The sequence below is a fragment of the Hemiscyllium ocellatum genome, chromosome 2 (genome assembly GCF_020745735.1).
Source record: "Hemiscyllium ocellatum isolate sHemOce1 chromosome 2, sHemOce1.pat.X.cur, whole genome shotgun sequence".
Classification (NCBI taxonomy): Eukaryota; Metazoa; Chordata; class Chondrichthyes; order Orectolobiformes; family Hemiscylliidae; genus Hemiscyllium; species Hemiscyllium ocellatum.
In genome coordinates, this window is record NC_083402.1 from 2,762,784 (window position 1) to 2,790,045 (window position 27,262).

At 46.9% G+C, this 27,262-nt stretch overlaps 1 protein-coding gene across 1 annotated transcript in view; it reads left to right on the forward strand.

Moving 5' to 3' along the window:
* cplane1 (ciliogenesis and planar polarity effector 1) overlaps positions 1 to 27,262 on the forward strand; it is a 295,045-nt gene that overhangs the window by 81,954 nt on the left and 185,829 nt on the right. The window contains exons 12-16 of the mRNA XM_060847121.1: positions 10,923 to 11,134; positions 14,272 to 14,352; positions 14,609 to 14,737; positions 19,292 to 19,465; positions 20,001 to 20,229. Coding sequence (XP_060703104.1) covers positions 10,923 to 11,134; positions 14,272 to 14,352; positions 14,609 to 14,737; positions 19,292 to 19,465; positions 20,001 to 20,229 — 825 coding nt within the window. The remainder of the gene's footprint in view (positions 1 to 10,922; positions 11,135 to 14,271; positions 14,353 to 14,608; positions 14,738 to 19,291; positions 19,466 to 20,000; positions 20,230 to 27,262) is intronic.

Consider the following 27,262-nt stretch of genomic DNA (forward strand, 5'->3'; position numbering starts at 1 on the left):
TTGCTCATTAATCACTATACACCGCCATCACACAGGAACACAGTGCTCATTAATCAGTATACACCGCCATCACACCGGAACACAGTGCTCATTAATCAGTATACACCGCCATCACACAGGAACACAGTGCTCATTAATCCGTATACACCGCCATCACACAGGAACACAGTGCTCATTAATCACTATACACCGCCATCACACAGGAACATAGTGCTCATTAATCACTATACACCGCCATCACACAGGAACACAGTGTTCATTAATCAGTATACACCACCATCACACAGGAACACAGTGCTCATTAATCAGTATACACCGCCATCACACAGGAACACAGCGCTCATTAATCACGAAACACCGCCATCACACAGGAACACAGTGCTCATTAATCAGTATACACCGCCATCACACAGGAACACATTGCTCATTAATCACTATACACCGCCATCACACAGGAACACAGTGCTCATTAATCAGTATACACCGCCATCACACAGGAACACAGTGCTCATTAATCAGTATACACCGCCATCACACAGGAACACAGTGCTCATTAATCAGTATACACCGCCATCACACAGGAACACAGTGCTCATTAATCACTATACACCGCCATCACACAGGAACACAGTGCTCATTACTCAGTATACACCGCCATCACACAGGAACACAGCGCTCATTAATCAGTATACACCGCCATCACACAGAAACACAGTGCTCATTAATCACTATACACCGCCATCACACGGGAACACATTGCTCATTAATCACTATACACCGCCATCACACAGGAACACAGTGCTCATTAATCAGTATACACCGCCATCACACAGGAACACTGTGCTCATTAATCAGTATACACCGCCATCGCACAGGAACACAGTGCTCATTAATCACTATACATCGCCATCACACAGGAACACAGTGCTCATTAATCAATATACACCGCCATCACACAGGAACACAGTGCTCATTAATCAGTATATACCACCATCACACAGGAACACAGTGCTCATTAATCACTATACACCGCCATCACACAGGAACACAGTGCTCATTAATCAGTATACACCGCCATCACACAGGAACACAGTGCTCATTAATCAGTATACACCGCCATCACACAGGAACACAGTGCTCATTAATCAGTATTCACCGCCATCACACAGGAACACAGTGCTCATTAATCACTATACATCGCCATCACACAGGAACACAGTGCTCATTAATCAATATACACTGCCATCACACAGGAACACAGTGCTCATTAATCAGTATACACCACCATCACACAGGAACACAGTGCTCATTAATCACTATACACCGCCATCACACAGGAACACAGTGCTCACTAATCAGTATACACCGCCATCACACAGGAACACAGTGCTCATTAATCAGTATACACCGCCATCACACAGGAACACAGTGCTCATTAATCAGTATACACCGCCATCACACAGGAACACATTGCTCATTAATCACTATACACCGCCATCACACAGGAACACAGTGCTCATTAATCAGTATACACCGCCATCACACAGGAACACAGTGCTCATTAATCAGTATACACCGCCATCACACAGGAACACAGTGCTCATTAATCACTATACACCGCCATCACACAGGAACACAGTGCTCATTAATCAGTATACACCGCCATCACACAGGAACACAGTGCTCATTAATCAGTATACACCGCCATCACACAGGAACACAGTGCTCATTAATCAGTATACACCGCCATCACACAGGAACACAGCGCTCATTAATCAGTATACACCGCCATCACACAGGAACACAGTGCTCATTAATCAGTATACACCGCCATCACACAGGAACACATTGCTCATTAATCACTATACACCGCCATCACACAGGAACACAGTGCTCATTAATCAGTATACACCGCCATCACACAGGAACACAGTGCTCATTAATCAGTATACACCGCCATCGCACAGGAACACAGTGCTCATTAATCACTATACATCGCCATCACACAGGAACACAGTGCTCATTAATCAATATACACTGCCATCACACAGGAACACAGTGCTCATTAATCAGTATACACCACCATCACACAGGAACACAGTGCTCATTAATCAGTATACACCGCCATCACACAGGAACACAGTGCTCATTAATCAGTATACACCGCCATCACACAGGAACACAGTGCTCATTAATCACTATACACCGCCATCACACAGGAACACAGTGCTCATTAATCAGTATACACCACCATCACACAGGAACACAGTGCTCATTAATCACTATACACCGCCATCACACAGGAACACAGTGCTCATTAATCAGTATACACCGCCATCACACAGGAACACAGTGCTCATTAATCAGTATACACCGCCATCACACAGGAACACAGTGCTCATTAATCAGTATTCACCGCCATCACACAGGAACACAGTGCTCATTAATCACTATACATCGCCATCACACAGGAACACAGTGCTCATTAATCAGTATACACCGCCATCACACAGGAACACAGTGCTCATTAATCACTATACACCGCCATCACACAGGAACACAGTGCTCATTAATCAGTATTCACCGCCATCACACAGGAACACAGTGCTCATTAATCAGTATACACCGCCATCACACAGGAACACAGTGCTCATTAATCAGTATACACCGCCATCACACAGGAACACAGTGCTCATTAATCAGTATACACCGCCATCACACAGGAACACAGTGCTCATTAATCAGTATACACCGCCATCACACAGGAACACAGTGCTCATTATTCAATATACACTGCCATCACACAGGAACACAGTGCTCATTAATCAGTATACACCACCATCACACAGGAACACAGTGCTCATTAATCAGTATACACCGCCATCACACAGGAACACATTGCTCATTAATCACTATACACCGCCATCACACAGGAACACAGTGCTCATTAATCAGTATACACCGCCATCACACCGGAACACAGTGCTCATTAATCAGTATACACCGCCATCACACAGGAACACAGTGCTCATTAATCCGTATACACCGCCATCACACAGGAACACAGTGCTCATTAATCACTATACACCGCCATCACACAGGAACATAGTGCTCATTAATCACTATACACCGCCATCACACAGGAACACATTGCTCATTAATCACTATACACCGCCATCACACAGGAACACAGTGCTCATTAATCAGTATTCACCGCCATCACACAGGAACACATTGCTCATTAATCAGTATACACCGCCATCACACGGGAACACAGCGCTCATTAATCACTATACATCGCCATCACACGGGAACACAGCACTCATTAATCACTATACATCGCCATCACACAGGAACACAGCGCTCATTAATCACGAAACACCGCCATCACACAGGAACACAGTGCTCATTAATCAGTATACACCGCCATCACACAGGAACACATTGCTCATTAATCACTATACACCGCCATCACACAGGAACACAGTGCTCATTAATCAGTATACACCGCCATCACACAGGAACACAGTGCTCATTAATCAGTATACACCGCCATCACACAGGAACACAGTGTTCATTAATCAGTATACACCGCCATCACACAGGAACACAGTGCTCATTAATCACTATACACCGCCATCACACAGGAACACAGTGCTCATTACTCAGTATACACCGCCATCACACAGGAACACAGCGCTCATTAATCAGTATACACCGCCATCACACAGGAACACAGTGCTCATTAATCACTATACACCGCCATCACACGGGAACACATTGCTCATTAATCACTATACACCGCCATCACACAGGAACACAGTGCTCATTAATCAGTATACACCGCCATCACACAGGAACACAGTGCTCATTAATCAGTATACACCGCCATCGCACAGGAACACAGTGCTCATTAATCACTATACATCGCCATCACACAGGAACACAGTGCTCATTAATCAATATACACCGCCATCACACAGGAACACAGTGCTCATTAATCAGTATATACCACCATCACACAGGAACACAGTGCTCATTAATCACTATACACCGCCATCACACAGGAACACAGTGCTCATTAATCAGTATACACCGCCATCACACAGGAACACAGTGCTCATTAATCAGTATACACCGCCATCACACAGGAACACAGTGCTCATTAATCAGTATTCACCGCCATCACACAGGAACACAGTGCTCATTAATCACTATACATCGCCATCACACAGGAACACAGTGCTCATTAATCAATATACACTGCCATCACACAGGAACACAGTGCTCATTAATCAGTATACACCACCATCACACAGGAACACAGTGCTCATTAATCACTATACACCGCCATCACACAGGAACACAGTGCTCACTAATCAGTATACACCGCCATCACACAGGAACACAGTGCTCATTAATCAGTATACACCGCCATCACACAGGAACACAGTGCTCATTAATCAGTATACACCGCCATCACACAGGAACACATTGCTCATTAATCACTATACACCGCCATCACACAGGAACACAGTGCTCATTAATCAGTATACACCGCCATCACACAGGAACACAGTGCTCATTAATCAGTATACACCGCCATCACACAGGAACACAGTGCTCATTAATCACTATACACCGCCATCACACAGGAACACAGTGCTCATTAATCAGTATACACCGCCATCACACAGGAACACAGTGCTCATTAATCAGTATACACCGCCATCACACAGGAACACAGTGCTCATTAATCAGTATACACCGCCATCACACAGGAACACAGCGCTCATTAATCAGTATACACCGCCATCACACAGGAACACAGTGCTCATTAATCATTATACACCGCCATCACACAGGAACACATTGCTCATTAATCACTATACACCGCCATCACACAGGAACACAGTGCTCATTAATCAGTATACACCGCCATCACACAGGAACACAGTGCTCATTAATCAGTATACACCGCCATCGCACAGGAACACAGTGCTCATTAATCACTATACATCGCCATCACACAGGAACACAGTGCTCATTAATCAATATACACTGCCATCACACAGGAACACAGTGCTCATTAATCAGTATACACCACCATCACACAGGAACACAGTGCTCATTAATCAGTATACACCGCCATCACACAGGAACACAGTGCTCATTAATCAGTATACACCGCCATCACACAGGAACACAGTGCTCATTAATCAGTATACACCGCCATCACACAGGAACACAGTGCTCATTAATCAGTATTCACCGCCATCACACAGGAACACAGTGCTCATTAATCACTATACATCGCCATCACACAGGAACACAGTGCTCATTATTCAATATACACTGCCATCACACAGGAACACAGTGCTCATTAATCAGTATACACCACCATCACACAGGAACACAGTGCTCATTAATCACTATAAACCGCCATCACACAGGAACACAGTGCTCACTAATCAGTATACACCGCCATCACACAGGAACACAGTGCTCATTAATCAGTATACACCGCCATCACACAGGAACACAGTGCTCATTAATCACTATACACCGCCATCACACAGGAACACAGTGCTCATTAATCACTATACATCGCCATCACACAGGAACACAGTGCTCATTAATCACGAAACATCGCCATCACACAGGAACGCAGTGCTCATTAATCAATATACACTGCCATCATACAGGAACACAGCGCTCATTAATCACTATACACCGCCATCACACAGGAACACAGCGCTCATTAATCACTATACACCGCCATCACAGAGGAACACAGCGCTCATTAATCAGTATACATCGCCATCACACAGGAACACAGTGCTCATTAATCACTATACACCGCCATCACACAGGAACACAGTGCTCATTAATCAGTATACACCGCCATCACACAGGAACACAGTGCTCATTAATCACTATACACCGCCATCACACAGGAACACAGTGCTCATTAATCACTATACACCGCCATCACACAGGAACACAGTGCTCATTAATCAGTATACACCGCCATCGCACAGGAACACAGTGCTCATTAATCACTATACACCGCCATCACACGGGAACACAGCGCTCATTAATCAGTATACACCGCCATCACACAGGAACACAGTGCTCATTAATCACTATACACCGCCATCACACAGGAACACAGTGCTCATTAATCAGTATACACCGCCATCACACAGGAACACAGTGCTCATTAATCACTATACACCGCCATCACACAGGAACACAGTGCTCATTAATCACTATACACCGTCATCACACAGGAACACAGTGCTCATTAATCACTATACATCGCCATCACACAGGAACACAGTGCTCATTTATCAATACACACTGCCATCACACAGGAACACAGCGCTCCTTAATCACTATACACCGCCATCACACAAGAACACAGCGCTCATTAATCACTATACACCGCCATCACACAGGAACACAGCGCTCATTAATCAGTATACATCGCCATCACACAGGAACACAGTGCTCATTAATCACTATACACCGCCATCACACAGGAACACAGTGCTCATTAATCACTATACACCGCCATCACACAGGAACACAGTGCTCATTAATCACTATACACAGCCATCACACAGGAACACAGTGCTCATTAATCACTATACACCGCCATCACACAGGAACACAGTGCTCATTAATCACTATACACCGCCATCACACAGGAACACAGCGCTCATTAATCACTATACACCGCCATCACACAGGAACACAGCGCTCATTAATCACTATACACCGCCATCACACAGGAACACAGCGCTCATTAATCAGTATACATCGCCATCACACGGGAACACAGTGCTCATTAATCAGTATACGCCGCCATCACACAGGAACACAGTGCTCATTAATCCCTATACACCGCCATCACACAGGAATACAGCACTCATTAATCAGTATACACCGCCATCACACGGGAACACAGTGCTTATTAATCAGTATACACCGCCATCACACAGGAACACAGCGCTCATTAATCACTATACACCGCCATCACACAGGAACACAGTGCTCATTAATCACTATACATCGCCATCACACAGGAACACAGTGCTCATTAATCACTATACATCGCCATCACGCAGGAACACAGCGCTCATTAATCAGTATACGCCGCCATCACACAGGCACACAGTGCTCATTAATCAGTATTCATCGCCATCACACAGGAACACAGTGCTCATTAATCAATATACACCGCCATCACACAGGAACAGTGCTCATTAATCACTATACACCGCCATCACACAGGAACACAGCGCTCATTAATCAGTATACACCGCCATCACACAGGAACACAGCGCTCATTAATCAGTATACACCGCCATCACACAGGAACACAGTGCTCATTAATCAGTATACGCCGCCATCACACAGGAACACAGTGCTCATTAATCAGTATTCATCGCCATCACACAGGAACACAGTGCTCATTAATCAGTATTCACCGCCATCACACAGGAACACAGTTCTCATTAATTAATATACACCGCCATCACACAGGAACACAGGGCTCATTAATCAATAGACACCGCCATCACACAGGAACACAGTACTCATTAATCAATATACACCGCCAGCACACAGGAACACAGTGCTCATTAATTAATATACACCGCCGTCACACAGGATCACAGTGCTCATTAATCAGTATACACCGCCATCACACAGGAACACAATGCTCATTAATCAATATACACTGCCATCACACAGGAACACCGAGCTCATTAATCAGTATGCACCGCCATCACACAGGAACACAGTGCTCATTAATCAATATACACTGCCATCACACAGGAACACCGAGCTCATTAATCAGTATACACCGCCATCACACAGGAACACAGTGCTCATTAATCAGTATACACCGCCATCGCACAGGAACACAGTGCTCATTAATCAGTATACACCGCCATCACACAGGAACACAGTGCTCATTAATCAGTATACACCGCCATCACCCAGGAACACATTGCTCATTAATCACTATACACCGCCATCACGCAGGGACACAGTGCACATTAATGAGTTTACACCGCCATCACCCCGGGACACAGTGCTCATTAATCAAGATACACCGCCATCACACAGGAACACAGTGCTCAATAATCACTATACACCGCCATCACACAGGAACACAGTGCTCATTAATCAGTATACACCGCCATCACACAGGAACACAGTGCTCATTAATCACTATACACCGCCATCACACAGGAACACAGCGCTCATTAATCAGTATACACCACCATCACACAGGAACACAGTGCTCATTAATCAGTATACACCACCATCACACAGGAACACAGTGCTCATTAATCAGTATACACCGCCATCACACAGGAACACAGTGCTCATTAATCAGTATACACCGCCATCACACAGGAACACAGTGCTCATTAATCAGTATACACCGCCCTCACACAGGATCACAGAGCTCATTAATCAGTATACACCACCATCACACAGGAACACAGTGCTCATTAATTGGTATACACCGCCATCACACAGGAACACAGTGCTCATTAATCCATATACACCGCCCTCACACAGGATCACAGAGCTTATTAATCAGTATACACCACCATCACACAGGAACACAGTGCTCATTAATCAGTATACACCGCCATCACACAGGAACACAGTGCTCATTAATCAAACTACACCGCCATCACACAGGAACACAGTGCTCATCAATATACACCGCCGTCACACAGGAACACAGTGCTCATTAATCAATATACGCCGCCATCACACAGGAACACAGTGCTCATTAATCGGTATACACCGCCATCACACAGGAACACAGTGCTCATTAATCAATATACACCGCCATCGCACAGGAACACAGTGCTCATTAATCGGTATACACCGCCAACACACAGGAACACAGTGCTCATTAATCGGTATACACCGCCATCGCACAGGAACACAGTGCTCATTAATCGGTATACACCGCCATCACACAGGAACACAGTGCTCATTAATCAGTATACACCGCCATCACACAGGAACACAGTGCTCATTAATCAAACTACACCGCCATCACACATGAACACAGTGCTCATTAATCAAACTCCACCGCCATCACACAGGAACACAGTGCTCATTAATCAGTATACACCACCATCACTCAGGGTTACAGTGCTCATTAATCAACGTACACTGCCGTCACACAGGAACACAGTGCTTATTAATCAGTATACACCGCCATCGCACAGGAACACACTGCTCATTAATCAGTATACACCGCCATCGCACAGGAACACAGTGCTCATTAATCGGTATACACCGCCATCACACAGGAACACAGTGCTCATTAATCAATATACACCGCCATCGCACAGGAACACAGTGCTCATTAATCGGTATACACCGCCAACACACAGGAACACAGTGCTCATTAATCAATATACACCACCATCGCACAGGAACACAGTGCTCATTAATCGGTATACATCGCCATCACACAGGAACACAGTGCTCATTAATCAGTATACACCGCCATCACACAGGAACACAGTGCTCATTAATCAAACTACACCGCCATCACACAGGAACACAGTGCTCATTAATCAACGTACACCGCCGTCACACAGGAACACAGTGCTCATTAATCAGTATACACCGCCATCACACAGGAACACAGTGCTCATTAATCAGTATACACCGCCATCACACAGGAACACAGTGCTCATTAATCAACGTACACCGCCGTCACACAGGAACACAGTGCTCATTAATCAGTATACACCACCATCACACAGGAACACAGTGCTCATTAATCAGTATACACCACCATCACACAGGAACACAGTGCTCATTAATCAATATTGTGCAATGGCCTATCATGTGAATCCTTATCGATCGCATCACTGAAATCCATATACACCACATGAACTGCTTTACCATCATCCGCTTGTTTGCTCGCCTTCTCAAAGTTCTCGATACAGATTGTGTGACATGACCTATCCTTCACAATGCTATCGCTAATCAACCTATTCCTCTCTTGATGAATTTAAATCAGAACTCTTCTAACCTTTTCCAACTTTACTGACCACTGAAGTAAGGTTCACTGGTCTGGAATTACCAGGGTTGTCTCTTCTCCCTTCTTCAACAAGGGTACAACATTTGCTATCCTCCCGTTCTCTGGCACTATTCCCCTCCATGATGACGACATAAAGCTCAAAGTCAAAGCGTCTGCAATCTCCACCCTGGCATCCCAGAGAATCCTCAGATTAATTCCATCCGCCCCGGGGAATTTTCTAACTTCACACTTTCCAGAATTGCTAGCACCTCGTCCTCATGAACCTCAATCCCGTCTCGTCTTGTAGCCTGTATCTGAGTATTCTTCTGAACAACATTGTCCTTTTATTTGTGTGAATACTGACGAAAAGATTTCAATCAGTGCTTCCCCTGTCTCCCTGGCCTCCACACACAGCTTCCCACTACTGTCCTTGATGAGCCCTAATCTTTTTCTAGTCATTATTTTATTCCTGATATACCTATAGATAGCCGTAGGGGTTTACCTGATCATATCCACCAATGACTTTTCATGTCCCCTCCTGACTCTTCTTCGTTCTCTCTTTAATCTTTCCTGGCTAATTTGTAACTCTCAAGTGCCCTAACTGAGGCTTCATGTCCCATCCTAAAATAATCCTCCTCCTTCCTCTTGACAAGACATTTAACTTCTTTCGTTGGCTCCATTGCTTGACTACTTCCATTTGATGTGTTAGCTGGGCCTGTGAACCTGGTTTTGAGATGGTCAGACTCAGATCTGTGCAGGGTTGATGGGGAAAGCAGTAGATGTTTTGCATGTAATGAGCTGGTTGGTGTTGCCTTCCCATAATGTTTGGATTATCTGATTGGTGCAGGTTGGCCATCGCATGGCGCGTGTTGTACCAGCATGCTTTGCAGCACCGTTTCCATATACGGGAATCCCAACAGCAACTGAAAAAAAACAACAGCAGAAAGTGCCTCCATAGGGAGGACGCCGTCGTAACTGCTCTCCTGTCCCAGATTCAGGCAAAATTACAGACCATGGGAGACAGACTGGGACAAAACCGGCAGCTCATGCCTCTTGCAGGTAAGGGATTAAATAGATACCATTGTCAAGACAACACAGGTGTGTAGAAGACTTTTTACTCTGTGCTGTATCTGCCCTGAGTGTGTTAGTTGGGTCATTGTCGAGCGAGCTGTATTTTCAGCTTAACAGAGTAGTGGAAACTTTTTTCTGCATTTAACCTTGTGCTGTGTCTGTCTTGGGAGTGTTGGATGGGGGCAGTGCTGAGGGAACTTCAGGTTAAAGGAGAAGAGGATGCTTTACTTTCTTTTCATCGGGCGGCACAGTGGTTAGCACTGCTGCCTCACAACACCAGGGACCCTGGTTCGATTCCAGCCTCAGGTGTCTGTGTGGAGTTTGCACATTCTCCCTGTGTCTGCGTGGGTTTCCTCTGGGTGCTCTGATCTCACAGTCCAAAGATGTGCAGGTTAGGTGGCTTGGCAATGCTAAATTGCTCATAGTGTTGAGGAATGTGTAGTTTAGGTGTATTAGTCAGGAGAAATGTAGAGTTACAGGGTGAGGAAGTGGGTCTGGGTGGGATACTCTTTGGAGAGTTGGTGTGGACCTGTTTTCACACTGTAGAGATTCTGTTCTATGATCTGTGAAAAGTAGAGGGAGCTTCACTGTTTTAACCCTGTGCTGTCCCCATTCTGAAGTGTTTGATGGGGAGCGTGTAAAGGAAGCTTTTGTCTGTATCTAACCGTGTCCTTGTACTGGCAGTGTTTAATGAGGACAGTGCAGAGCTGGCTTTACTTACAGTTTAAAAGAGCAGCGAGAAGCTTACTGTGTATCTGACCCAGTACTGTACCTACCCTCGGAGTGTGTGATGGGTACAGTGTCGAGGAACCTTTCCATTCAGTTTGCTTTTAGTTTAAAGGAGTAGAGACAGCTTTACTGTGTATCTAATGCCATGCTGTTATTGTTTGCTGGGGATTGTATCAAGGGACATTTTCTTTCATTTTAAAAGGGTAGATGGAGACTTATTTTCAGTAGAGGTAGCTTTCTTTCTGATTAAAAGTGTTACTCTGGATCTAACCCTCTTGCTATATATGTCCTGCAAGTGGAAGGTGGGTGTACTGACTGTAACAAGAGCAGCCATCTGGATCTCTTATAACATGAGTTCCTTGATTGGGAACTCAAGGACTGTTCATGTTTAAATAAGGAGTGACTTGATGATGTGATACCGCCCTAAATCGAGTTATTTGAAAGTGGACAGTGCAGAGGCAGCTTTACTTTGTGTCTATCCCAGTGCTGTACCTGTGCTGGGAGTCAGCATCTGGTGGTCCTGATGTTTGTCCTGGAAGTGTTAGATGGGGACAGCGTCAAGGAAGCTTTACTTTCCATTTACTACTTGTTTTAAAGAGCCGAATGAGCATTACTCAGTACATTACCCTATGCTGAACCTCCCTTGGAAGTGTTAGATGGAGGCGGTGCCAAGAGATTTCCATTTAGTTTAAAAGAATCGATAAAGCTTTGTTTTTACGTTAAAAGAGCAGAGGGAACATTACTGGCTACCTCATACCGTGCTGGGATTGTTTCATAGAACACAGAAGGGACGCAGCACAACAGTCCTGTGTTTGCTGGCTCAGCAAAAACAAATTACCTGATCTCAGTCCCCTGCTCCGGCCTTTCCCCTGTGGGACAGCAGCTTTTCTCTTTTTCAGGTATTTTATAATTCTCCTTCAGAAGCATCGAGTAAACCGGCCTCCCTTACACTCTCAGACAGTACATCCCAGACCCTAACCCCTCGAGTGACCCTCCCCCTCCCCCCACACTCTCAGACAGTACATCCCAGACCCTAACCCCTCGAGTGAACCTCCCCCTCCCCCACACTCTCAGACAGTACATCCCAGACCCTAACCCCTCGAGTGAACCTCCCCCTCCCCCCACACTCTCAGACAGTACATCCCAGACTCTAATCCCTCGAGTGAACCTCCCCCTCCCCCACACTCTCAGACAGTACATCGCAGACCCTAACCCCTCGAGTGAACCTCCCCCTCCCCCCACACTCTCAGACAGTACATCCCAGACCCTAACCCCTCAAGTGGACCTGTCTCCCCCCAGTCTTTGAAGTAAATGCCATCATTGCATTTGCCTTCCCTATTATGTTGTGAACCTGTAAGGTCTGTGGGAGCTCTCTAAATCACTCTGCTCTAGCTCTCCACAGTCTTTCCAGATTTCTTACCAAAGTGCATGACTTCACACTTTCCCACAATTTCTTCCACCTGCCAGGTTTTTGCCCACACACGTACCCTGTGTATGACCCTGTGAAGACTGGCATATTCACCAGGACCTTTCCAATTATTTTGTGGTATCCACGAACTTGACTCTTGTACATTCAGTTTCTTCATCCAAGTCAGTAATGTGGATTGTAAATAATTATGGCCCTTGTACTAATCTGTGTGCCATTCCACTAGTTACAGGTTGTTATTTTGAAAATGTCCCCTGCTTCTCCCAACACCTTGTTTCTCTGTTCGTCAAATCTATCTTCATGCTAATAGACGACCCTCAGTGCCAGCAGTGTTAATTAACTCATTTAACATTGGCACTTTAAACCCCTTTCTGAAAATGCAACTACATTACACCCACTGATTCCCTTCTATCTATCCTGCTTGTTACAACTTCAAAGAATTCTACAACATTGATTGGGCATGTCTGGGGCTTAATTTATGACCTGCAAAGGAGGAGAATGCAGGGCTACAGGGAGAAGGTGGGCGAATGTTGGGAAAAATGGAACTCTAGTCGTGCACCTTAACCACCCTTTGAAACTATACCACATACACACGGGGTGGTACGGTGGCTCAGTGGTTAGCACTGCTGCCTCACACTGCTTGGGACCCAGGTTCGATTCCCGCCTCAGGCGACTGTCTGTGTGGAGTTTGCACATTGTCCCTGTGTCTGCGTGGGGTTTCTCCGGGCACTCCAGTTTCCACCCACATTTCAAAGGATGTGCTGGTTAGGTGAATTGGCCAGAGCGTTAGGTGCATTAGCTGGGGTAAATGTAAGGAAAATGAATCTTGATGGGTTACTCTTTGGAGGGTTGATGTGGTTTTGTGGGCCTGCTTCCACCCTGTAGGGAATCTCATCTCTACCGTTCAGTTAAAGCTGATCACTGGGGATAAAAGCTGTTATTTCACTGCTCTGTTGTGTCTTGTTTGGAGGTGAGGAGAGCTTTCTTCTGGGCTCGTACCTGGAGGCCGTGCACATCTGGAGAGCTGCGCTTCAAGAGGAGATGGGCAGAGGTAGGTGGACCCAGCTGAAAGTGCAGTTGTAGCGACAGCTCTCCTGTTCTGGGCTGCAGACATTTCATTCATTGTTTCTCTGGATGAAACTCCCTTTCCCCTTGAGCACCCAGAACCCTAGCCTACTGTATCCCTCTCTGTGTTGCTGTGCCCTGTTCAGCTTTCGCCTGGCTTGCTGTTACATCTCTTGGTGTTGTGTTGCTGCCCAGTGCCTCTGGCCTAAGACTGAGTACTCCTCCTGTTTCATTGAATACAGATGGGAGGAGAGTGAGTTACTTACAGACCCGATACAGCCTGGCCATTCTGTACACCCACCTCTACCTCTACAATCTCACAGCTGCTCAAGACTTTTGCGAATACCTTGTAAGACAGATGTTAAACCAAGGTGAGTCCGGGATGTCTCAAGGTAAGATGTATGTCATAGTGTTACAGTGTAGTATATGGCCCTGTGTGTGATATCAGTGTATTGCAGTGTGGGTCTGTGTCTGCAATATTAGCTTGTTACAGCACGGGTCTGTGTGTGTGATGTCAGTGTGTTACAGTGTGGGTCTGTATGTGTATTGTCAGTATATTTCTGTGTGTGTGTGTGTGTGTGTGTGATGTCAGTGTGTTACATTGTGGGTCTGTGTGTGTATTGTCAGTATGTTTCAGTGTGTGTGTGTATTGTCAGTATGTTTCAGTGTGTGTGTGTGTGATGTTAGTGTGTTTCAGTGTGGGTCTGTGTGTGCGATATCAGTGTGTTGCAGTGTGGGTCTGTGTGTGTGATGTCAGTGTGTTTCAGTGTGGGTCTGTGTGTGTGACGTCAGTGTGTTACAGTGTGGGTCTGTGTGTGTATTGTCAGTATATTTCAGTGTGTGTGATGTCAGTGTGTTACAGTGTGGGTCTGTGTGTGTATTGTCAGTATATTTCAGTGTGTGTGTGATGTCAGTGTGTTACATTGTGGGTCTGTGTGTGTATTGTCAGTATGTTTCAGTGTGTGTGTGTGATATCAGTGTGTTGCAGTGTGGGTCTGTGTGTGTGATATCAGTGTGTTTCAGTGTGGGTCTGTGTGTGTGACGTCAGTGTGTTTCAGTGTGGGTCTGTGTGTGTGACGTCAGTGTGTTTCAGTGTGGGTCTGTGTGTGTGATATCAGTGTGTTTCAGTGTGGGTCTGTGTGTGACGTCAGTGTGTTTCAGTGTGGGTCTGTGTGTGTGACGTCAGTGTTTTATAGTGTGGGTCTGTGTGTGTGATGTCAGTGTGGGTCGGTGTGTGTGATGTCAGTGTGTTTCAGTGTGGGTCTGTGTGTGACGTCAGTGTGTTACAGTGTGGGTCTGTGTGTGTGACGTCAGTGTGTTTCAGTGTGGGTCTGTGTGTGTGATGTCAGTGTGTTTCAGTGTGGGTCTGTGTGTGTGATATCAGTGTGTTACAGTGTGGGTCTGTGTGTGTGGCGTCAGTGTGTTTCAGTGTGGGTCTGTGTGTGTGATGTCAGTGTGTTTCAGTGTGGGTCTGTGTGTGTGATATCAGTGTGTTTCAGTGTGGGTCTGTGTGTGTGATATCAGTGTGTTACAGTGTGGGTCTGTGTGTGTGGCGTCAGTGTGTTTCAGTGTGGGTCTGTGTGTGTGATGTCAGTGTGTTTCAGTGTGGGTCTGTGTGTGTGATATCAGTGTGTTTCAGTGTGGGTCGGTGTGTGTGACGTCAGTGTGTTTCAGTGTGGGTCTGTGTGTGTGATGTCAGTGTGTTTCAGTGTGGGTCTGTGTGTGTGATATCAGTGTGTTACAGTGTGGGTCTGTGTGTGTGACGTCAGTGTGTTTCAGTGTGGGTCTGTGTGTGTGATGTCAGTGTGTTTCAGTGTGGGTCTGTGTGTGTGACGTCAGTGTGTTTCAGTGTGGGTCTGTGTGTGTGACGTCAGTGTGTTACAGTGTGGGTCGGTGTGTGTGATGTTAGTGTGTTTCAGTGTGGGTCTGTGTGTGTGATATCAGTGTGATGTCAGTGTGGGTCTGTGTGTGTGATATCAGTGTGTTACAGTGTGGGTCTGTGTGTGTGATGTCAGTGTGTTTCAGTGTGGGTCTGTGTGTGTGATGTCAGTGTGTTCCAGTGTGGGTCTGTGTGTGACGTCAGTGTGTTTCAGTGTGGGTCTGTGTGTGTGACGTCAGTGTTTTATAGTGTGGGTCTGTGTGTGTGATGTCAGTGTGGGTCGGTGTGTGTGATGTCAGTGTGTTTCAGTGTGGGTCTGTGTGTGACGTCAGTGTGTTACAGTGTGGGTCTGTGTGTGCGATGTCACTGTGGGTCGGTGTGTGTGACGTCAGTGTGTTACAGTGTGGGTCGGTGTGTGTGACGTCAGTGTGTTTCAGTGTGGGTCTGTGTGTGTGATGTCAGTGTGTTTCAGTGTGGGTCTGTGTGTGTGACGCCAGTGTGTTTCAGTGTGGGTCTGTGTGTGTGATATCAATGTGTTACAGTGTGGGTCTGTGTGTGTGACGTCAGTGTGTTTCAGTGTGGGTCTGTGTGTGTGATGTCAGTGTGTTTCAGTGTGGGTCTGTGTGTGTGATATCAGTGTGTTTCAGTGTGGGTCTGTGTGTGTGATGTCAGTGTGTTTCAGTGTGGGTCTGTGTGTGTGATGTCAGTGTGTTTCAGTGTGGGTCTGTGTGTGTGACGTCAGTGTGTTTCAGTGTGGGTCTGTGTGTGTGATATCAGTGTGTTTCAGTGTGGGTCTGTGTGTGACGTCAGTGTGTTTCAGTGTGGGTCTGTGTGTGTGACGTCAGTGTGTTATAGTGTGGGTCTGTGTGTGTGATGTCAGTGTGGGTCGGTGTGTGTGATGTCAGTGTGTTTCAGTGTGGGTCTGTGTGTGACGTCAGTGTGTTACAGTGTGGGTCTGTGTGGGTGACGCCAGTGTGTTTCAGTGTGGGTCTGTGTGTGTGATATCAGTGTGTTTCAGTGTGGGTCTGTGTGTGTGATATCAGTGTGTTACAGTGTGGGTCTGTGTGTGTGACGCCAGTGTGTTTCAGTGTGGGTCTGTGTGTGTGATATCAGTGTGTTACAGTGTGGGTCTGTGTGTGTGGCGTCAGTGTGTTTCAGTGTGGGTCTGTGTGTGTGATTTCAGTGTGTTTCAGTGTGGGTCTGTGTGTGTGACGTCAGTGTGTTTCAGTGTGGGTCTGTGTGTGTGATATCAGTGTGTTTCAGTGTGGGTCTGTGTGTGTGACGTCAGTGTGTTTCAGTGTGGGTCTGTGTGTGTGATATCAGTGTGTTTCAGTGTGGGTCTGTGTGTGTGATGTCAGTGTGTTTCAGTGTGGGTCTGTGTGTGTGATGTCAGTGTGTTTCAGTGTGGGTCTGTGTGTGTGACGTCAGTGTGTTTCAGTGTGGGTCTGTGTGTGTGATGTCAGTGTGTTTCAGTGTGGGTCTGTGTGTGTGACGTCAGTGTGTTTCAGTGTGGGTCTGTGTGTGTGATGTCAGTGTGTTTCAGTGTGGGTCTGTGTGTGTGACGTCAGTGTGTTTCAGTGTGGGTCTGTGTGTGTGATGTCAGTGTGTTTCAGTGTGGGTCTGTGTGTGTGATGTCAGTGTGTTTCAGTGTGGGTCTGTGTGTGTGACGTCAGTGTTTTATAGTGTGGGTCTGTGTGTGTGATGTCAGTGTGGGTCGGTGTGTGTGATGTCAGTGTGTTTCAGTGTGGGTCTGTGTGTGACGTCAGTGTGTTACAGTGTGGGTCTGTGTGTGTGACGCCAGTGTGTTTCAGTGTGGGTCTGTGTGTGTGATATCAGTGTGTTACAGTGTGGGTCTGTGTGTGTGGCGTCAGTGTGTTTCAGTGTGGGTCTGTGTGTGTGATATCAGTGTGTTACAGTGTGGGTCTGTGTGTGTGATATCAGTGTGTTTCAGTGTGGGTCTGTGTGTGTGATGTCAGTGTGTTTCAGTGTGGGTCTGTGTGTGTGACGTCAGTGTGGGTCTGTGTGTGTGATATCAGTGTGTTTCAGTGTGGGTCGGTGTGTGTGATGTCAGTGTGTTTCAGTGTGGGTCTGTGTGTGTGACGTCAGTGTGTTTCAGTGTGGGTCTGTGTGTGTGATATCAGTGTGTTTCAGTGTGGGTCTGTGTGTGTGATGTCAGTGTGTTTCAGTGTGGGTCTGTGTGTGTGATGTCAGTGTGTTTCAGTGTGGGTCTGTGTGTGTGACGTCAGTGTGTTTCAGTGTGGGTCTGTGTGTGTGATGTCAGTGTGTTTCAGTGTGGGTCTGTGTGTGTGACGTCAGTGTGTTTCAGTGTGGGTCTGTGTGTGTGATGTCAGTGTGTTTCAGTGTGGGTCTGTGAGTGTGATGTCAGTGTGTTTCAGTGTGGGTCTGTGTGTGTGATGTCAGTGTGTTTCAGTGTGGGTCTGTGTGTGTGATGTCAGTGTATTTCTGTGTGGGTCTGTGTGAGATGTCAGTGTGTTTCAGTGTGGGTCTGTGTGTGTGATGTCAGTGTATTTCTGTGTGGGTCTGTGTGAGATGTCAGTGTGTTTCAGTGTGGGTCTGTGTGTGTGATGTCAGTGTATTTCTGTGTGGGTCTGTGTGAGATGTCAGTGTGGATCTGTGTGTGTGATGTCACTCTGTTTCAGTTTGGATCTGTATGTGTGATGTCAGCGTGTTACAGTGCGGGTCTCTGTGGGCGATCACAGTGTTGCAGTGTGAGTTTGGGTGTAGTTCATGTATTGGCTTTTGCTCTCTCTCTCTCTCTCTCTCATCTATCCAAAGATGTGTGGGTCAGGTGAATTGGCCATGCTAAATTGCCCATAGTGTTAGGTAAGGGGTAAATGTAGGGGTATGGGTGGGTTGCGCTTCGGCGGGTCGGTGTGGACTTGTTGGGCCGAAGGGCCTGTTTCCACACTGTAAGTAATCTAATCTAATCTATCTCTCTCTCTCTCTCTCTCTCTGTCTCGGTCTCGCTCTCTCTCTCTGTCTGTCCCTCTCTGTTGCATTTTGAATTGAGTATCTTTCTGTTCAGAGATGCCTGGGCCGGTACCGGACGTCTCGGTGGTGCTTGATGTTGGGCTGGATGCTGCTCTCGCTGTGATACAATCGCTTGCCCGTTTCATGGCTCTGTACTTCAGTAACCAGCCTGTGTTTGTGATGCCACCTCACCATATCGACACCCTGCCACCTCTACATTACAAAGCAGGTGCGACTGTGTTCTGACATTGCTCAGCGAGATGGCACCAACTGTGCTCAACTGACGGTCAGGGTATTTGCCACTATCTGGACTCCTTGTAATCTGTGCGGAGGATGGGAAGTGGCACCAGAGGATGTGGCATTGTCACAGAGCTGCCTGGGCGAGAAGGGGGTTGGTACTTGCCGGGAGGGTTTGGATGAAGTGTTGGTTGGAATGTTACAGCGCCATCTGGGCGGGGGTCTTTTACATTGAGTCTCCTAAAGGGGTCTAGGAGAAAGTGAGGACGGCAGATGCTGGAGATCAGAGTAGAGGGTATGGTGCTGGCAAAGCACAGCAGGTCAGGCAGCACCTGAGGAGCAGGAGAGTCGATGTTTCGGGCATAAGCCCTTCATCAGGAATGAGGCTTGTGGGCTGGGGCTGAGAGGTAAATGGGAGGGGGAGGAGTGGAGTTGGGGGGAGATAGCTGGGGAGATGGTACACTCAGCCTGCATGCCAGAGCAGGCCTGTCACTGCTGTAACTGTTTGCCATTGTGTTTCTGATCAGGTTGCTTTCCCCGAGTGGTGTTCCTGCGGCAGTGCGGTGTCTCACGGGCAGTACGAGAACAGCAGCTGTCCTCCACCTGGAGTGTGAAGTACACTGTCGAACTGCTGCTGCTCAGCAGGCTGTTTCCTGAAGCTGTCTGGTTTGCCTCCTGTCTTGGGGACTGGAAGAGTTCTGTGGTGCTGGGGCTGGCTTTCAGTCTGCACTGCCAAAACCTCCCTGAGCCTAGCAGGTAAAAGCCTGGTCAACTGCTCCCTCCGACATTGGGGCTTCCTGGCCAGGAACCCAAACTGTGCAGTCTCTCAACAGCCTTGAGAGCCTGGGTCTGGCTTCTCGTACATTATTTGTGAATTGGTCAGTGAATCGAAGATAAGGCAGGGATTGAGCACTTGGTCACTGCGTTACTTGCAAGAGTGTTTTGAAACGACAGAATAGTTTATCAGATAAAAACCAAAAGAACTGTAGATACTTTAAAGCAGAAACAAAAGCAGAAATGACTGGAAAAACTCAGCAGGTTTGGCAGCATCTGTGGAGAGAAATCAGAGTTAATGTTTCAGGTCGAGTGACCCTTCCTCAGCACTGATGGTAGTGAGCAAAATGTTGGATTAAATACAGAAGGTAAGGTGGAGGGAGGGGCTAAGGAGTAAATGATCGGTGCGGATAGAGCCCAAAGAGAGAGAAGGGCAGTTGGACAGACAAGAGAGTGGATACCGATCTGGCTCGGAGAGTTAATGGGGACTGTTCGTGGCTAACAGTAGGTACTGTGTAATGGCAGCTGATGTGATAACAAGGCCTGGGGTGTGGGGTTGAGGTAAGGACACGGGAGAGCTCAAGCCCTAAGGTTGTTCACCTTGATACTAAGTCCGGAAGGCTGCAGGGTCTCCAAGTGGAAAATGAGGTGGTGCTCTCCCAGCTTGTGCTGAGCTTCACCGGAGCACTGCCGCAAGCCTGAGACAGAGATGTTGGCCTGGGAACAGGGTGGTGGGTTGAAGTGACAGGCAGCTGGAAGCTCAGGGTCGTTCTTGGGGCCAGAATGTAGGTGTTCTGTGAAGCAAGTCTATGCTTTGTTTCCCCAATGTGGAGGAGACCACATTGTGAGCAGCGAATGCGATAGACCAGATTGGGTGAAGTGTAGGTAAAGTGCCGCCTCACCTGAAAGATGTCCAGTATTTGGGCAAAGAGAGAGAGATGACATCCTGCAAATGTAGTTCAGGGAGTTAGGGAGGAAGTTGGAAAGCAGGACCTCTCAGGTTATAATCTCAATTACTTCCTGTGTCACGTACCAGTGAGGGTTAGGAATAGGAAGATAGTACAGTTAAATACATGGCTAAAGAGCTGGTGGAGGAGGAAGGGCTTCAGGTATGTGGGTCAATGGGATGTCTTCTGGGGCAGCAGGGACCTGTACAAGAAGGATGGGTTGTATCTAACCTAGAGGGGCACCAATATCCTGGCATGGAGATTTGCTAGTGTCACTCAGGAGGGTTTAACCTCGTGTGGCGGGGGAGGTGGGAGCCAGAGCAATAGCTCAACAAGTGAAAGAACTGAGGTGGAGTCAGAGACTAAGGCCAGTAAGGCTAAGAGGAAGAACAGACAGGGAGAGGCCATTGAACACAGCTGGACTGGTGGTCTAGGGTGGATTTGTTTTAATGTGAGGAGTATGACAGGTAAGGCAGGTGAATTTAGAGCTTAGATTAATACAGGTAACTATGATGTTGTGGTTATTACAAAGACTTAGTTGAGAGAGGGTCAAGACTGGCAGCTTCACAGTTCAGGATTGAGACATTTCTGCAAACTAGAGCAGGATGTAAAATGGTTGGGAGAGTTAGTTACTGATCAGGGAGATTATCACAGTGAGACTGAGGGAGGACACCTTGGAGGGCTTATCCGCTGTGGCCTTACGGGTGGACCTCAGGAATAGGAAGTGCACAGTCACTTTGGGATTATTCTACAGGCCTCCCAACAGCCAGCAAGAGATAGAGAGTAGATAGGGAGGAGGCTGGAAGAACACAGCAAGCCAGGCAGCATCAGGAGGTGCAGAAGTTGACGTTTCGGGTGTTACCCTTCTTCAGGACTGGGGGTGGAATGGAAAGCCTTCGCTGCTCTGTCTACCTGTGACTCCACTTTGAGAGAACCATGCACCTGAACACCAATGTCCCTCTGTTCCACAGCACTCCTTAAGGCCCTACCATTCACTGTGAAACTCCTACCTTGAATTGAGTTTCTAAAATACAAGACCTCACACCTATCTATACTAAACTCCATTTGCCATTTCTCGGCCCACTTTCCCAGCTGATCAAGGTCCTGCTGCAATTTCTGAGAACCTTCCTCTCTGTCCATGGTCCCGCCTATTATAGTGTCATCCTGCCTTGTACATTCCCATCTAAATCACTGATATCGATAACAAACAGCAATGGGCCCAGCACTGACCCCTGAGGCACTCCACTAGTCACAGGCCTCCAGTCCGACAAGCACCCTTCCACTATTACCCTCTGCTCCCCACCATCAAGCCAATGGTGTATCCAATTTCCTACACCCCCATCCCATGTGATCTAACCTTCCAGAGCAGCTGACCATGTGGAACCTTATCGAAGGCCTTATTTAAATCCATATAGACTACATCTACCGCCCTGCCCTTGTCAACCTCCCTGGTCACTTCACCAAAGAACTCTAACAAATCTTTGAGACATTGTCTCCCACTCACAAAGCCATGCTGACTCCTCCTGATCAAACCCTGTCTTTCCAAATCTGTGTATATCTTATCCCTGAGAATCTCTCAAGTACCTTACCCCCACAGATATTAGACCGACTGGTCAATAGTTCCCAGGTTTTTCTTTGCTTCCCTTCTTGAATAAGGACACAGCATTTGCTACCCTCCAGTCTTCTGGGACCTCACCCATGGCTCACAGTGATGCAAAAATATTAGCCAGGGCCCCCGCAATTTTCCTCTCATCTTGGATATATCTGGTCAGTACCAGGAGATGATCCACCTTCCTAGATTTTAATACATCCAACACCTCTACTGTCCCCAAGATATGATCACTAACTTGCTCAAGTTCCCAAGTCTTCACGTCTTTCTCCATGATAAACACAGGGGAGAAATCTTCATTGAGGATCTCGCCTATCTTCTGCAGTCCTACACCGACATGTCCCCTCTGGTACTGGAGGGGTCCTATTCACTATTTCTTTTACCTTTAATGTACTTAAAAAGCCTCCTTGGCTTCCCCCTAATCTTCTTAGCCAAGGCTATCTCGTGCCCCCTTTTTGCCCTCCTGATTTCCTTCTTCAGTAAACTCCTGTACCCCCTGTCTCCCTCCAGGGATTCCCTTCATCCCAGCTGTGCCCGAGCTACGCCTCCTCCTTTCTTCTGGTCAAAGCTTCAATATCTCTTTGTCATCCAGGATTCCCTATTCCTGCCAACCTTGCTGTTTATCCTCACGGGAATGTATAGACCTTGAACTCGAGCTATCTTATTTTCAAATGCCTCCCACTTGCTGGAGGTCCCATTGTCTGCAAACAAACTGCTCCAATCAATCCCTACAAGTTCCTGTCTAATTCCATCAAAATTTGCCTTGCCCCAATTTAGAACTTGATCCTGTGGACCAGTTTTGTCCCTCTCCATAACTATTTTACAATTATTAGAACTATGGTCATTGCTCTCCAAGTGTTTCCCCACTGTCACCTGTCCTGCCCTATTTCCCAAGAGTAGGTCAAATTTTGCCCCTTCCCGAGTAGGACACTCTATGTACTGTTGCTGCTTCCAAAGTAAGGTGATTCACTTTGGTCGGAGTAACCGGAATGCAGATTGCTGGGCTAATGGTAAGATTCTTGGTAGTGTAGATGAACAGAGAGATCTCGGCGTACATGTATGTAGATCCCTGAAAGTTGCCTCCCAGGTTGACCGGGTTGTTAAGAAGGCATACAGTGTTTTAGCTTTTATTGGTAGAGGGATTGAGTTCCGGAACCATGAGGTTATGCTGCAGCTGTACAAAACTCTGGTACGGCCGCACTTGGAGTATTGTGTGCAGTTCTGGTCACTGTATTATAGGAAGAATGTGGAAGCTTTGGAAAGGGTTCAGAAGAGATTTTACATTACATTACATTACAGTGTGGAAACAGGCCCTTCGGCCCAACAAGTCCACACCGACCCGCCGAAGCGTAACCCACCCATACCCCTACATTTACCCCTTACCTACCACTATGGACAATTTAGCATGGCCAATTCACCTGACCCGCACATCTTTGGACTGTGGGAGGAAACCGGAGCACCCGGAGGAAACCCATGCAGACACGGGGAGAATGTGCAAACTTCACACAGAGAGTTGCCTGAGGCGGGAATTGAACCCGGGTCTCTGGTGCTGTGAGGCAGCAGTGCTAACCACTGTGCCACCATACCGCCCACATTTGTTAGGATGTTGCCTGGTATGGAGGGAAGGTCTTATGAGGAAGGTCTGAGGGACTTGAGAGAGAAGAAGGTTGAGAAGTGACTTAATTGAGACATATAAGATAATCAGAGGGTTAGATAGGGTGGGCAGGGAGAGCCTTTTTCCTCAGATGGCGATGTCTAGCACAAGGGGACATCGCTTTAAATTGATGGATGATAGATATGGGACAGACGTCAGAGATAGTAGTAGGGTGTGGAACGCAGTACCTGTAACAGTTGTCGACTTGAGAGAGTGGTGCTGGAAAAGCACAGCAGGTCGGGCAGCATCCAAGGAGCAGGAGAATTGACGTTTTGGGCGAATGCCCTTCATCAGGAAGTCGGAGACTCGCCAGTTGTAAGGGTGTTTAAATGGCTATCGGATAAACGTATGGATGAGAATGGAGTAGTGTAGGTTAGATAGGCTTCAGATTGGTTCCATAGGTCAGCACAACATCAAGGGCCGAAGGGCCTGTACTGCGCTGTAATGTTCTATGTTCTGTACTGCTTGAGGAAATGTTCCTGAACACCTGTAACAAATTCCACCCCATCTGAGCCGTTAACACTGTGGCAGTCTCAGTCTATATTAGGGAAGTTAAAATCCCCTACTATGAAAACCCTATTGCTCCTGCAAGTCTCCACAGTCTCCCTTCACATTTGTCCCTCTAATTCCTGTTGACTATTTGGGGACCTATAATGCAACCCCAACAACATTACCATCCTTTTCTTATTTCAGAGCTCCACCCACAAAGCCTCACTGGATGATTCTTCAGTTATTTCATCTCTGATCACTGCTTTGATACTCGTCCTAATCAGAACTGTAACTCCCTCTCCCCTCCTTCCACCGCCTCTGACCCACCTAAAGCACCTTTACTCTGGCACACTAAGCTGCCAGTCCTGTCCCTCCCTTAGCCAGGTTTCTTTAATGGCTGTAATATCTCAGTCCCACACACCCCTCCATGCCCTGAATTCATCGGCCTGACCTGTCAGCCCTCTTGCATTGAAATATGTGCCATTGAATCTAACAGGTATTCCTTACTCCCTGTCATATTCCAGCCGGACCTATCTCTTTGCTTTACTATTTCTGATTACTGTATCTCCATCCAGCCTCGCACTTGCCTCTGTGCTGTTGAGGATCCCACCCCCCTGCTCATCTAGTTTAAACCCTCCCTTGCAGCACTAACAAAGCTGGCTGCCAAGATATTGGTCCCCTCAGGCTCAGGTGCAACCTGTCCCTCTTGAACAGGTCACCTCTGCCCCAGAAAGCATCTTGGAGACAAACGAAAGTTACTGGGGAAACACAGTTCAATAATACCAGGCCACAGGATTCGATGGGATGTCTCTTTTGCTTCCCAAGACCTTCTGATCTCCTTTGAGGATTCATTCACCTCTCCACAGGAGAAGGATGATGAGCACACTAATTATAATGAGTTGCATTCCTCTTTGAGTTTCTGATCAAAGGCAACTAGGCACAGCAAATGATGGCTGAATAAAGCTGGCTTTCTTCGGGCTTGAGTTGCTTTTAATGCAGAGAGATAGAAGCTGCTTCCCCAGCAGTCTGGAGTCTTCTCCTGCTCTATCACATACACTCATGCAGTTCAGCCACCCCAGAGCCAACCAGGGGACTGGTTGTCAGGCTGATGATTTCTGCCATTCACAAGTCATCACAACTGCATGACCCACTCAGCAATCCTGGAGAAATCACCCATCAGTGCTTTTGCGCCTTATGTCTCCTCCCATACTACTTCCAAAGCAACTGTGTAAACACAACTCATAATGAGTTCCAGTGACTGGTTTTCAGAAGTACAGCTATCCCTTCCACACTCCTTGGTTTGAAAACGATCCTTTTCCTATTTCAGTCAACAATCAAGAATGAAGGAAAATAAGAAAGTGTGGTCTGTCCAACAGCTTGCTTGCTGTTGTAGTCTATGCCACGTAAACTTCGAACATTGCTACAGGTCATTCTGCTAGAACGCGGTTTTTGTCGACGTGGATTCGCTGTAACGCGATTGACAATTAGAGTCACTGTTTCTAAATCTCAAACTTCTAAAATGTGTTGGCTGTAGCGCGATTGCATCACCAACACTTTACCTGTTATTTGTATTGAGCGATTCTTGGATAGCATGGGAGTGCACAGGAATGTGACTATTGTGCTGGAGAAGAAATGACAGTTCTTTATTAACCATTCTGCCAGTCTGTCCTTCCACCTTCCATGATTTATGCTGGTGGACCCCCAGGTCCCTCAGCTCTGCACCCTCTTTAGAATTATACCCTTAATGTTATTGAGTCTTGTTTCACACCTTTCACACTGAGCTTCATCTGTCATCCTCCTGTCAAACCATCAACTTCACAATCTGGACTGAAGTTCCTGGTAGCCTTACATTTGACACCTTTTCAAGTGTTATAGAAACAGAATTAGGCCATTCTGCCCATTGAGCCTGCTCAAACCCTAATCTATGACTGATCATCTCCTCTGCCATTTCCTGCATTATTTCCAGATTCCTTGATGTCATTAGTGATTGAACTCTGAAAGCCCTCTGTGGGAGAGAATTCCTGAGATTCACCATCGTCTGAGCAAAGATATTCTTCCTCCTGTCAGCCTGAAATGGCCAGCTATTTCTGATGGTCTTATTACTGGACTCACCAACCTTTGAAGAGATAACTCCATTCACTCTGTCGCAGTGATATCTCCATCCACCCTGTCGCAGTGATATCTCCACCCAACCTGTCGTGGTGATATCCCCATCCACCCGGTCGCGGTGATATCTCCATCTACTCTGTCGCGGTGATATCTCCATCCACCCGGTCGCGGTGATATCTCCATCCACCCTGTCGCGGTGATATCTCC